Source organism: Canis aureus, chromosome 26, assembly GCF_053574225.1.
Source record: "Canis aureus isolate CA01 chromosome 26, VMU_Caureus_v.1.0, whole genome shotgun sequence".
NCBI lineage: Eukaryota > Metazoa > Chordata > Mammalia > Carnivora > Canidae > Canis > Canis aureus.
This window is the reverse complement of record NC_135636.1, coordinates 52,931,420-52,943,910: the sequence shown is the minus strand read 5'-3', so window position 1 is coordinate 52,943,910 and position 12,491 is coordinate 52,931,420. Positions and strand designations below refer to the sequence as shown.

The following is a 12,491-nucleotide window of genomic DNA, read 5'->3' as shown; positions in this document are numbered from 1 at the left end:
GCTGGGCCGCCCCCTCCCCCCAACCCAACCCCCCCCTCCCAGCACCGCAGCGCCTCGGCCAGAGGAAGCTGCGCGGTGAGTCGGGGCGGGGGCGGGGGGGGGGCGGGGGGGGCACCGTGCGGCGTGGCCGTGGGGCCCCCGGGGGCTGGGGGCGGGGCCGCGGGGGCGCTCGGCCCGGGCTCCTCCGCTCCCCACCGCGGTTCCCGCTGGAGGCCCAGAGCCGCGGGGGCTGGGGGGCGAGCGGGCGCCGGGCCCCAGCCTCCGGGGTCTCCCCCCACGTCTCCCCCCTCCCCGTGTCTCCCCTGCACCCTCCAACCCCTCCAGCCCCGGTCGCATGAGGGCGAGCGCGCAGGGGTGCAGGTCGCCCCCGGAGTGGAGCAGAGGCCGCGCGGGAGCCCGGGTGCTGGGCACGGGTCCCTCCGCCAGAGCCCGCCCCGCTCCCCACCCCCACCACCGTGGACGCCCAGCAGGAAAGCTGGGGCCCTATTTCCCCGTGAGCACCGGTCTGCCCGATGGGGAGGGGCCCCGGGGGGCGGGGGGCGGTGCCCGGGCGGCCCCTGAGCTGCCTGCACCTGCTGCGGGCACAGCCCTGTGCCACCCTCCTTCGCAGGGCGGCCGCTGACCCGGCGGCGGGTGGGGTCACCCCGGCAAACCCACATGGAAGGCAACAGGCGGACGTTGTGCAAACTCCAGAGCAAGGAAATGACGATGACACCGGGTCCCTGGGAGGCAGGGGCAGCACTGGCCAGAACCGCGGAGGGGGAGGGAGGGGGGCGCAGGTCCCCGCAGTCACAGGATTCCCATTTCCTACACCCACGCGAGTCTATTGCACGCTGCTTACACGATTTAGTATTTTTATGCTGCTTTTTAAAAAATACTGGTGCCTTGTCCTGAGTTAAGGTGGAGGAACAGAAGCCCCAGCCCAGGGGTCACACCCAGGGGCTGGGGGTCTCCCATTTAGCACCCATGGGTGCTCAGGTCAGCCCCACTCCACTGATAGCCCCCCCACCCGCTTGACATGTGCAGAAGGGGACACGAACACCCAGGGACACACCTGCCCTGGGACAGAGGCGAGGCCAGGAGCCCTGCGTGGGGACCGCGTGGTGCAGGGAGGCCTGGCTGGGCCCTCTGTGCGCCGGGCAGTGGCGCAAGGCGGCCGCAGGGTGAGGGACGACGGCCCCGCGGGGAGACGCCGGCGCAGCACCAGCTCACCAGTGGCCTGGACGTGAGCCAGGAAGGCGCAACAGCAGGGTGGAGGCGCGGGGCCTCTGGCCTCCACGGACGCCCCGGGGCAGCAGGCCGGGCACCACTGGGAGGCTGCCCTGAGGCCCGTCCCCTCCGCCTGCTGCAGAGCCCTGCGGCCCAACTCCCCTCTGGGCGGGTGGACGGAGGCTCTGGGGGGGCAGAGCTGTCCTCACCACACGTGGGCTCAGGGGACCCCTTCTGCGCGCTGCACTTAGAGAACCAAGGGGGAAACAGCCGAGGGGCGCGGGCCAGGCAGGCGGGAGGGAGACCCTGCCCCCGAGCGCGATGCCCCCAGAGGACTCCAGGGCTCATTGAAGGAGACACAGGCTGGTTTGCAGTGAAAACATTTATTGTACAACAGTTATCTTCATCTTAAGGTCAACATTCAGACATACGCGATGGACATCAGCACGGAACCATCCTAAGCCTCCGGCCTGGCCTCGGGGTGCACGTGGGACTCGGGGCCACAGGCCCACCCCCCGGAACCCGGGGACAACGGTTGGCCATGCAGTTGCTCTGAGCATCTGAAGACAACGTGTATAGGTTTCAGGGTAAACCGCCCCTCATGTAGCTTGACACACGGTCCCGTTCTCCGGGGAAACCACCTCCCAGGGTGCTGCCCCTTCCCGGAGGGCGCCCCGCGGCCAGGACGCGTCCCCCTCGGGATGCACTCGGTCACTGGTTGTATCTGACGCTCAGAAAACTGGCCCTACCGTTTCAGGGAGGGAAGGGTTTCCAGCCTGAAGATGTCACAAAGGACACTCACCTGGAGGGCAGGGGAGCACGACGGGTGGGCCCGGCACCCTCCCCGGGGAAGGGGAGCCACCCGCCGCCCTGACCCAGGCACGTGACAGGGCCGCTGTCCCCTCTGGGCCCCGGGCGGAGCGCTCCCGCCACGACCCTGTTCTTGACCCGACTCACCAAGAAACCCGAGGCCGTTTCGGAGCCAAACTTTTATTGTACTTGTCGCCGGACAACAGCAGCCACACCGCGGCGTGGTATATACATATCCACATATGTACACGCACAGAGGCACCCACGGCCCGCACCCACGGCCCAGACACGCCAACCGTGCTCGGAAGGACAGGAGGACGCGGCTTCTGCCGATTTCCACAGGAGGATTCACAACCAAAATAACGAGAACACACAGGGCGGCCCCGGGACACCGGGGCTCCCAGGTCGGCGTGCTGACCAGGAACGGGATGAGCTCCCGCCCCCACCCCCCGGTGCCGGGGGGGCCCCCATCCCCCCCTACAGGCGGCCCCCACGACCTGGCCTGGAAGGGCATTCCCTGTGCGGGCTGCTCCCCCGGCCGCACCCCCGGCCTCCCCCCGGGACCGGCGCTCACACGAGGGCTAATATCTAAAGCAGTTCGAAGGGAGAGTAAAGCCAAAGGAAGACAAGACCGCGTCACTGAGCAGGGACAGAAGCGTGTGCCAGCAGCCACCCTGCGGCGTCTCCGTGCTCCCCACCCTGGGCCCAGGTGCTCTCACTGCGCAGCCCGCCAACAAGGTCCCCCCCGACTCGGCACCTCTGCTCCCGGGGACACACACAGTCCACTGGGGACGGGAAACGCAGGCGAGGCCTGCAGACTGCGGAAGGGGCTCGGCCTCCGACCCACCCGGTGCCGCCGCAGCCCGGGCCCTGTCCCGGGCAGGCCTCGCCACCATCGGGGGCTGTTGTCACCACTGCTAACTCACTCACTGTTCACCGGTCCTGCAGGAGCCCGGGCTCAACAGCCGGCACCCCCCAGGGGAGCCGCCCGGGTGGGTGCGTGGAGACCCCACGAGGCCCCCGCAGACCCCACCGCCGTGGGGACGCTCGCTCCCTGGGGGCCACGCCTTGACCCCGGTTCCTGCCATTCCAGGGAAAAACCGCTCAAAGTCACTTGCACACGCACGGCAGAGGCTGCGCCCTTGCGCTGCACCCGGGGGCGGAGAAGGCGGCCTGCGCTCGGGCCTCCTCCCCGGTTCCGGGCTCAGCCAATGACCTGATCCTCTCGTGACGACGGACTTGAGCAAACCATTTCTAATTTAACATCATATGCCTATTTTCCTTCTCACTGAAAGTCTTCACGATCGTTTTAATGAACAAAAGCCAATAAAAAGGGGGGGGGGACCAAAAAGCTGCCCAAGGACCAGCTCCTCCGCAGCCACCGGTGCCCCCCGCGGCTCTGCCCACCCCCCCACCCCCCCCCCCCGCCGGCCCCGCCGGCCCCCCGGGCCCTCGGGCTCTCGGCCACGCTCCCCATCGTTCTCATCTACTGGGAATCCAGGAGACGATCGGCAGCGGCCACGAGGTTGCCGCGCGGAGACCCCAGCTGGGAGGCCGGCGCCACAGCACACCCAGGGCTGCTGGGGACAAGCCTGGACTCTGGCTCGGGCGCGGCCCTTCCCCATCCTCCGCAGCAGGGGCCCCACCACAGCTCAGGGACAAGGACAGGAAAGACCGACTTCCAACAACGGTTCACAGAAGGTGCTGCTCAAGACAGTGGGGGTCCCCTGGCCTGGCCGCTGCCTCACACGCCACGGGCACCAGGCCGTGCCTCTGGTCCAGCTGGTCCCTCCGCCAGGAACCTGGCGTCTCTAGCTCTGCCTGAACCATCGACAGTGCCCGGAGGCCCAGGGGAAGGACCGGGGGTGGGGGTGGGGGTGGGGGTGGGGGACGGGCCCGGGAAGCAGGGACCCGGCCGTGTTCCCCGCGTGTGCCTCCCAGGGCTGCTCGGCCGTGCTCCAGCAGCAGCCAGCGCGCAGCCCCTCTAACAACAACAAATGGGGTCACTGCTGCCATGTGCGGTTCTTAGAGGTTCAGAAAGGACCAGAAGGCCACGCGGGCGTGAAGGAATGTGGAGGGTGGCAGGAGGGGAGAGGAGGTAGCGGGAATATGGCCCCAATGATCCAGCTCGTGGCCTGGGGGGAGCGTGGGAGACTGCGACAACCACGTCCCGCAGGCTGGCGAGGGAGCAGCTCAGAGGACCGTGAGACGCGGAGACTGAGGCCGCACCAGTTACACCATGTGGTCCCGGGGTCAGTGGAGCCCCCCACACTTTCTACAACAAACTTACCCGGCGACCAGGGCACACAGACCCGCACAAAGCAACAGCACGGCAAGGGCACGCCTGGGGCCACACAGCCGGCAGCGCTCGGTGGGGCTCAGGCCCCCCACTCCCGCCAGCAGCCCCGGCCGCGGCCCTCACCAACCCGGGGCAGAGGCCCCCCCTCCTGTTTGAGCCCGCCCGCCCGGGAGGCACCACGCAGCCACGGTCCGTGCAGCGTGTGGGAAGCCCCGAGGAGGCTCCACCGTCTGCTCAGTGCGGTCACGCCGCAGCACGTCCACGACACGGACAGACACAGAACATAACCCCGTACATGCTATTAAAAAAGGAGAAAACAGAAGAAGAAGAAGACTGTAGCTAAACTGCTTTAAATACCGCATGCGACGCACTTCACGTGTTGGGGGCGACGGGTGGGCGGGCACAGAGGTGGGAAGGGCCCGGCGGGCGGCGGCTGCCCCTCCTCCGTGGCCAGGGCGGCTCCCCCCATCTCTGTGACTACAGTTCATGATTCTAAGGGTGAAGTGGCCGGGTGCTGCGCTATCCTCTATCACAGCTGCTCCTGAACTTAATTGAACCCGTCGGTGTGGTAGCTGGGGTGGGAGTCGGCCGTGAGCTGGGTGGTCTCTGTGGCAGACGCTGGCTGTATGACAATCGGCGTGTCTGTGGCCTCTGAAAAGCAAGCACACGCATGCTCATCGTGTGAGGGCGGCGGCCTGGCCATCGGCCGCAGCAGCACACGCGTGGCCCCGACAACACCGTCCTCGTGTGACCATCCTCCGTCGCCTGGCCGCTCCGCTGGGGTCAGAGGTCGGAGGGGAGAGGCTAGCTGCGGACCTCCACCCAACACAGCCTGCCTCAGTCGCCTCAGGTCGCCGCCAGCCCCCGGGCCCTCCCCACCTACTCGGTCCCGCCGAACTCCGGCCGCTTCAGTGCGCGGGTGGGGACGGCCCTCTGCGTCTGCTTTTACCTCAAGTGTCCACGTTCACACCTCAACAGTCCCAGCCGCCACCACAAACACTCCCGCACAGTGTCAGTGCCCTCCTGTTTGACAAGACAGGTCGACACGGTTCAGGGCCCGCCCTGCCCCTCCCCGCCCCACGCGGCGGCCCTCGGCGGCACTCACCCCGCTCATCCGACTGCAGCTGCGCCTCCAGGTCCTCGGGGGACACGTAGAAGTCGGCGTCCTCCCCTGCGGGCGCCCGGGGCTTGCACCGCCCGCAGCAGCAGTTGAAGCAGCAGCACAGGCAGCAGCAGAAGTAGCAGCAGGTGAGCACCCCGCACACCCCGAACAGGACCTGCATGGGCGGACACAGGGGCGCTGGTGGGGGCCTCCCTGACCCCCACCCACCACCGCCAGCCCCGGGGAGAGGCGAGGGCCCGGGCCACGAAAGCCCCTGTGGACCCAGGAGCGGGAAGACGGAAGGACAGAGCTCACTCGCTTCAAGAAAGGGCTGTCGGCACCGCACAGCGGCCTCCCCGGCCTGGCGCCTGCAGGCGACTCGGCCTTCGGGTAAAGTTAGGGCAAGGACGAACGTTCCAAACGGGTACAAATACATGGTACGTCCAAAGTGTCTCAAGCCAGAGAGATTCCAAACGAGTCTTCCCTGCTAGCGACAGAACACCTACCCGCCGCGTGACGGGAAAAGGCCCCCCCGCCTCCGTGGAAGAGCAGATGGTGACTCAGAGAGCAGAGTGGCACCGCTGGCCCCGTGGTGGAACCCGGGCACTCACACGGGATGGGGGCAAAGGCTGCCCCCTGCCCGGAAACCACTCCCCAGGGGCACAAACCCTTGGCCCAAACACCCTGACCCCGCGAGACCTGAAACCCGAGCTGGCACCAGGTCACCTGCCCCCCTCACCTTGGCCCACCAGCTGGAGAGCACGAAGTAGGTGTTCACGTTCTCCTCCCCGAACTGCTCGGCCACGTAGAGCCCCAGCGAGCCGTACTTGTCGTAGATGTTCCTCTTTGTGGCGTCCGTCAGGATGGCGTGGGCATTGTTGATCTCCTTAAACTTGTCTGCGGCCTCTGGGTTATCGGGGTTCTTGTCGGGGTGATATTTCAAGGCAAGTTTCCTGCAAACCAAAACCATTTCTTTGTCCCTAATTCCACATTCCCCCGTGAGAGGGCAGGAAACCTCACCACGGAGCTGGAGAATGTCAGATGGGAAGGCACCTGTGCAGTCGTCTGGGGCAAACCTCCTGGCCCTGACCTGGCTGCACCAGCCCATCCCTCTTGGACGGCGCCAAGGCGAACCTACTGGTGAACCTACTGCTGACCTCTAGCGTCCTCGCGGGCTAACTGCACATTTAGCCGAATAAAGTGATGAGCAAGGGTCCTACTGTCTGCTGTGTAGAACTGCACAACGGGGAGAACACAGGAGAGGACTCGAAGGGTACAGATTAACGAGTGCACTCAAGGAAGCCGAACGGAAGTTCGACGTGAAGGCTACGTGGAGGAGACGGTCATCCCGGTGTTGAAAGGAGGAAATCATTCAACACTGAAGCCCAGTCTGCTCTGATGAACAGACTCAGACCTGCCTCCCGGAACTGGCTGCTCCAGGGTAGACAGCGTGGATTATCCACAACTGTTACTTTTTTGTTGCCAAGAAAATACCAATATAAGAATTTTAAGCTACAAGGGAACACGCTACCATACAAAGGTAGATGGAAGTATTCCCAGTCACACACAGAGTCAGCGGGCGAACCCATGGCGTGGTTCTTGGTAAATGCAGATCAAAGCACAAGAGGTACAAGGTCCTCCTGCAGTGCGCGCTCTTACCGATAGGACTTTTTAATGTCATCTGAGGTTGCATTCTTGTCCAGCCCCAGAACATGGTATAGTGATTCCCCAGAGGTAGAGAGTGAGCGCTGTCTCTGGTCTGCCATGGTAGGCTAATCTACAAGAAAAATGCAAAGAAAACATCAAAAACTATAGATAAAGATTCCAAGTGCAAAGCTGGTGGACTTTATTCCACAGGACTGCTTTAAGCGAGCTATCACAGCCCTGCTACTGGGGGCCGTGAGGTTCACAGGCGCAATACATCCAACTAGAACACAAAGGGGTGTGGGGAGTGGTCCCATATGGGGAGCAGAGGCAGAGTCTGCGACGTGCCTGTGGGGTGCTGGACTACTGCTACACACACTGTAAACAACTGAGTGTCCTTACTGTCCTCCCTAGAGCGACCTCTAAATAAAAAAATGCAAAGTAGTAGAGGTGAAAAGCCAAAAGAAAGAGGGAAATGACGTCTCTATACTAAAAAGTGAAATAAAGAGGTTGTCAGAATGGATAAAAACTCAAGACCCAACTACACACTTTAAAAAGAGTCTCAAAAAAAAAAGTCTCAGATGGGGCAGCCCGGGTGGCTCAGCGGTTTAGCGCCGCCTTCAGTCCGGGGCCTGATCCTGGAGACCCAGGATCGAATCCCACCCATGTCAGGCTCCCAGCATGGAGCCTGCTTCTCCCTCTGCCTGTGTCTCTCCCTCTCTCTGTGTCTCTCATGAATAAATAAATAAAATATTTAAAAAAAAAAAAAAGAGTCTCAGAAGACTTTAATACAAGTACTGACAAAATTAAAAGGAAACCCACAGCTATAGAAATCTTCACACCCCTCTCTCAGAATGGACAAACCACAACAAAACAAGAAAAATAGGTGATCTGAAAAACACTATCAACCACCATAACCTGATACTTAGAGACACCTAACATGTAAACAGTTTTTTTTTAAATCACCCAAACATGCCACATGTTAAGACTCTAAAACAAGTTTTAATATATTTATATGGGTTGAAATCATACACAGTGTGTTCCCTGACCTTGGCAAAAATTGTTAGGAACCCAACAATAAGATACCTAAGAAAACCTCAAGTATTTTTTTAAAATAAAATTTGTTTTTTGGGGATTTTGTTAGATTTTATTTATTTGAGAGAGCACACAGGAGTGTACGAGCAGGGGCAGAGGGGGAGAGGCAGAGGGAGAAGCAGACTCCTTACTGAGCAGGGAGCCTGATGTGGGCCTCGATCATGACCCCAGGATCATGACCCAAGCTGAAGGCAATCAACTGAGCCCCCCAGGTGCCCCAAGAAAAATTACTCTGAGTTGAATAATAAAATATATTAACCAAGATCTAAGATTCAAGTTCTATTGCTTTAGAAGCAGCAGGGCAGACCCATAGGAAATGGAAAGCAGGAAATAATAAAGAGCAAAAAATCAAAATAAAAAATAGATAAATGATAGAGAAATTTAACAAAGCCAAAAGCTGGCTCTTTGAAAACAATAGCAAAACTGATCAACAGCTGACCAAAGAAAAAAAAAGAACAGAAATGAATGACATGAGGAAGGAAACAAAGACAGGTCATCAATATAGACCCTATAGGCACAAAAAAGATGATACAGAAAATTACAGACAACTTTATGCCAATAAGTTAGATGAAACAGATAAATACCTTGAAAAATACAATTTACCCAAATTAACACAGGATGAACCAGAATCTGGTTAGTTCTAAATGCATTAGCACAATTGAATCTGTAACAGAAAACCTTCCTACAAAGTTCCAGGCCTTGATGACTTTTCTATCAACTATCCAACTATAAATCTCAGGCAAACTTTCTCAAAAACCTTTTCTGTTTTTGGAGGCCAGCATGACCTCACAGAGACATTATGAAAAAAATCCCTCACAAACACAGACGCAAAAATCCTTAACAAAATTCTAGCAAATCAAAGCTAATCAAACAGAAATTATCCCAAGAATGCAAGCCTGATTCAACATTTCAAAATAAACCAATATAATCCACTATATTATAGAACAAATGAGATAAATCACATGATCATCTCAACAGATTCTTCAAAGTATGTAGCAAAGTTCAACACTAATTCATGATTTAAAAAATTCTCCAGGGGCAGCCCGGGTGGCTCAGCGGTTTAGCGCCGCCTTCAGCCCAGGGCGTGATCCTAGAGACCCAGGATCAGGATCGAGTCCCAGGTCGGGCTCCCTGCATGGAGCCTGCTCCTCCCTATGCCTATGTCTCTGCCTCTCTCTCTCTGTGAGTGTGTCTCTCATGAATAAATAAATAAAATCTTTTAAAAAAATTACATTAAATAAAAAATTCTCCATATACTGGGAATAGAAGATAACTTCCTCAGTCTGAAAAACCTATCTATTGCTGATATGCTTACTAGTGAAATACTGAATGGTTTTCCCTTAAGATCAGAATGTGACAAGGATGTCTGCTCTCACCAGTTCTAGCCAACACTGTTCTTGGACCCTGAACACCATGACAGGGGACAAAAAAAAAAAAAAAAAAAAATCAAGACATAAAACTGTCCCTACTCACAGAGGATTTGGTGGTTTATTTTTTTTATTTTTATTTTTTTTAAATTTTTATTTATTTATGATAGTCACACAGAGAGAGAGAGAGAGGCAGAGACACAGGCAGAGGGAGAAGCAGGCTCCATGCACCGGGAGCCCGATGTGGGATTCGATCCTGGGTCTCCAGGATCGGGCCCTGGGCCAAAGGCAGGCGCCAAACCGCTGCGCCACCCAGGGATCCCGATTTGGTGGTTTATATAGAAAATCCTAAGGGATCAACAAAAAACGAAAACAGAACAAAAACTAACCAAATTAAAACAAAAACCTACAACTAATAAGTGAATTTACCAAGGTCACAGGATATAAACATTTAAAACTGTATTTTTACTTGAGAGCAGTAAACAATTGGAAAATAATATTATATACAAGTTTCATTTACAGCAGCATCCCAAACCACAGACTTAGTTAGGAATAAAAAATTAACAAAAGACATACAAGACCTCTAACTGAAAACTACACATTGCCAAGAGAAACAAAGGATCTAAAAAATCAGAGCTTTATCATGTTCATGAATCAGAAGACTCAGGACTATCAATCTTCTCCAAATCGATGTACGGTTCTATACAATCTTAACTCTAATCCTTGCAGGCCTTTTTGCAGAAACTGGGAAAATTACTTCAAAATTGTATGGAAATACAAAGGGCATATGTTAGCTGCAGCAACGCTGGTACACAGGAATAATACATGAAAAGATGTTCATCATTAGTTATTCAGAAATGCGGACTAAGAGGAGGTACTACTACATACCTACTAGAATGGCTTCTATTGAAAAATGAACCACGTCAAGTGTTAGCAAAGATGTAAGGGAACATGGACTCTCATACATGCTGAAAATGTAAAACAGTACAACCCCTTTAGAAAACAGCCTGGTAGTGCCTTAAGTGAAGAGGTTAGACGTACACTCACCGTACGAGCCAGCAATTCCACTGCCGGTATAGTATTTGACCTACATGAACTGAAAACACACGTCTACACAAAGACCTTACACCAATGTTCACAGCAGCTCTCCTCACAATACCCCAAACTGGGGAATAATCCAAACGTCCCTCGACAAATAAGTCGGACAGGTGAGGGACAAATAAGTCCCTTGACAGGTGGATGGATAAACAGGGGTCTACCGCAGAGCGGACTACCACGCGGCAGGAATGGAATGAGCCACGCATGACTCTTCAGCATGCTGCTGAGCGAAAGGGGCCGGACCTTAAAGAGAAACTCTAGCAAATGCAAAGTCATCTATATAAGGTGGTCTGAAAGCAGAGGCAGAGAGAGGGACGAGTTACAAGGGCTCAGGGTAACTCTGCACAACTACCTGGCACACACCTGCCGTGGCACCCAGCAGTTCTGCTCCTGGCTGATTTATCCAAAAGAAAAAGAAACACAACACGTGTTCACATAAAAATCTACAACATTCATAGCAGCTTTATTTGTAACAGCCCCAAACTAGGATCAGTCCAGATGTCCTTCAACTAAATGGTTAGAAACTGCAATACGCATGGGCAGGATGTAACAGGACTTGGCAACAAGACCACTGCTGCATGTGTCCACTGGATGAACCCTGGGGAATTAAACTGAGCAGATAAAAGCCAATCCCAAAAGGTTACACACTACACCACTGCATTTATACCACACTTTGGAAATGATACAATGTTAGAAACTGAAGAGGGTCTGGTCAGCTGGTTGCCAAGGGTCAAGGAAGAGGTGTGGGTGGGACTCACTGGGTGACCTGTGGTACTGAGGATTCCAGTATCCTGGGTCCAGTGGTGGACACACAAACCTGCACAGGTGCCAGCTCTGTACAGAGGTGGGACACACGCACACGAATAAGTACAAGTAAAGAATGAGGACTCGGAGTAAGGCTGGTAGATTATATCAACACCAGGATCCTGGTGAGGATAGTAAATTAAGGTTTGGCAAAATGTCACCGTTGGGAAAAACCAGCAAAGTGCTGGTTTTCTTAATGACTACACATGAATTTACAATCATCTTAATTAAAATTCCAATTAACAGCTCATTACTATTCTAATTCAAGTTACTTGGTTGGTCTAGACCATTAAAAGAAGCTTTGAGCAACCCAGGTGGCTCAGCAGTTTAGCGCTGCCTTCAGCCCAGGGCCTGATCTTGAGACTCGGGATCGAGTCCCACGTCGGGCTCCCTGCATGGAGCCTGCTTCTCCCTCTGCCTGTGTCTCTGCCTCTCTCTCTCTCTCTCTCTCTGTCTCTCGTGAATAAATAAATAAAATCTTAAAAAAAAAAAAAAAAGAAGCTTTAACTGGAGAGAACATAGCATATTGCTACCAGCAACAAAAGCTAGATCTAGCAGAGCTGGAAGCAAGAGAACAGTGGGAAAAGACGACCTCAGATACAAGGTCCTGGCCCAATTCTTTCAGATTATCAAAGGGAAGGAAGCCCAAAGATGCAAAATGATTTACCAAAATTCATAAGTAATTAGTCACAGAAGCAGGCCCAGAAGCTACTGCTGATTTCAAGTTCAGGGATCACCCACACTAAAGGTGAGTCGGCCTTCTGGTTCTCCAAAAGGACACACTGTCCTAAGTTATGCCTAGCTGGGGACGCCCGGGTGGCTCAGTGGTTTAGCGCCTGCCTTTGGCTCAGGGTGTGACCCTGGGGTTCCAGGATCGAGTCCCTCATCGGGCTCCCTGCATGGAGCCTGCTTCTCCCCTGCCTGTGTCTCTGCCTCTCTCTCTCTTTCTCTCTCTCTCTGGGTCTCTCAGGAATAAATAAATAAAATCTTAAAAAAAAAAAAAGTTGTGACTAGCTGAATTGTCTTTCCTGCTGCTTAACATTAACAAAAAAATATAAACAAA

The 12,491-nt window shown here is 55.6% G+C and overlaps 1 protein-coding gene across 3 annotated transcripts in view; it reads right to left on the bottom strand.

Moving 5' to 3' along the window:
- Positions 1-1,576: 1,576 nt before the first annotated feature.
- Positions 1,577-12,491, bottom strand: part of DNAJC5 (DnaJ heat shock protein family (Hsp40) member C5) — a 33,694-nt gene continuing 22,779 nt past the window's right edge. For 2 of the 3 annotated variants that reach the window (XM_077874027.1, XM_077874028.1), the window contains exons 2-5: positions 7,080-7,197; positions 6,160-6,373; positions 5,424-5,595; positions 1,577-4,969 (exon numbers count right to left, since the gene is read on the bottom strand). In XM_077874027.1, coding sequence (XP_077730153.1) covers positions 4,866-4,969; positions 5,424-5,595; positions 6,160-6,373; positions 7,080-7,186 — 597 coding nt within the window. In that variant the 5' untranslated portion in view covers positions 7,187-7,197 and the 3' untranslated portion in view covers positions 1,577-4,865. Of the gene's footprint in view, positions 4,970-5,267; positions 5,342-5,423; positions 5,596-6,159; positions 6,374-7,079; positions 7,198-12,491 lie in introns of all 3 variants that reach the window. The other variant, XR_013365640.1, reaches the window with a different exon arrangement.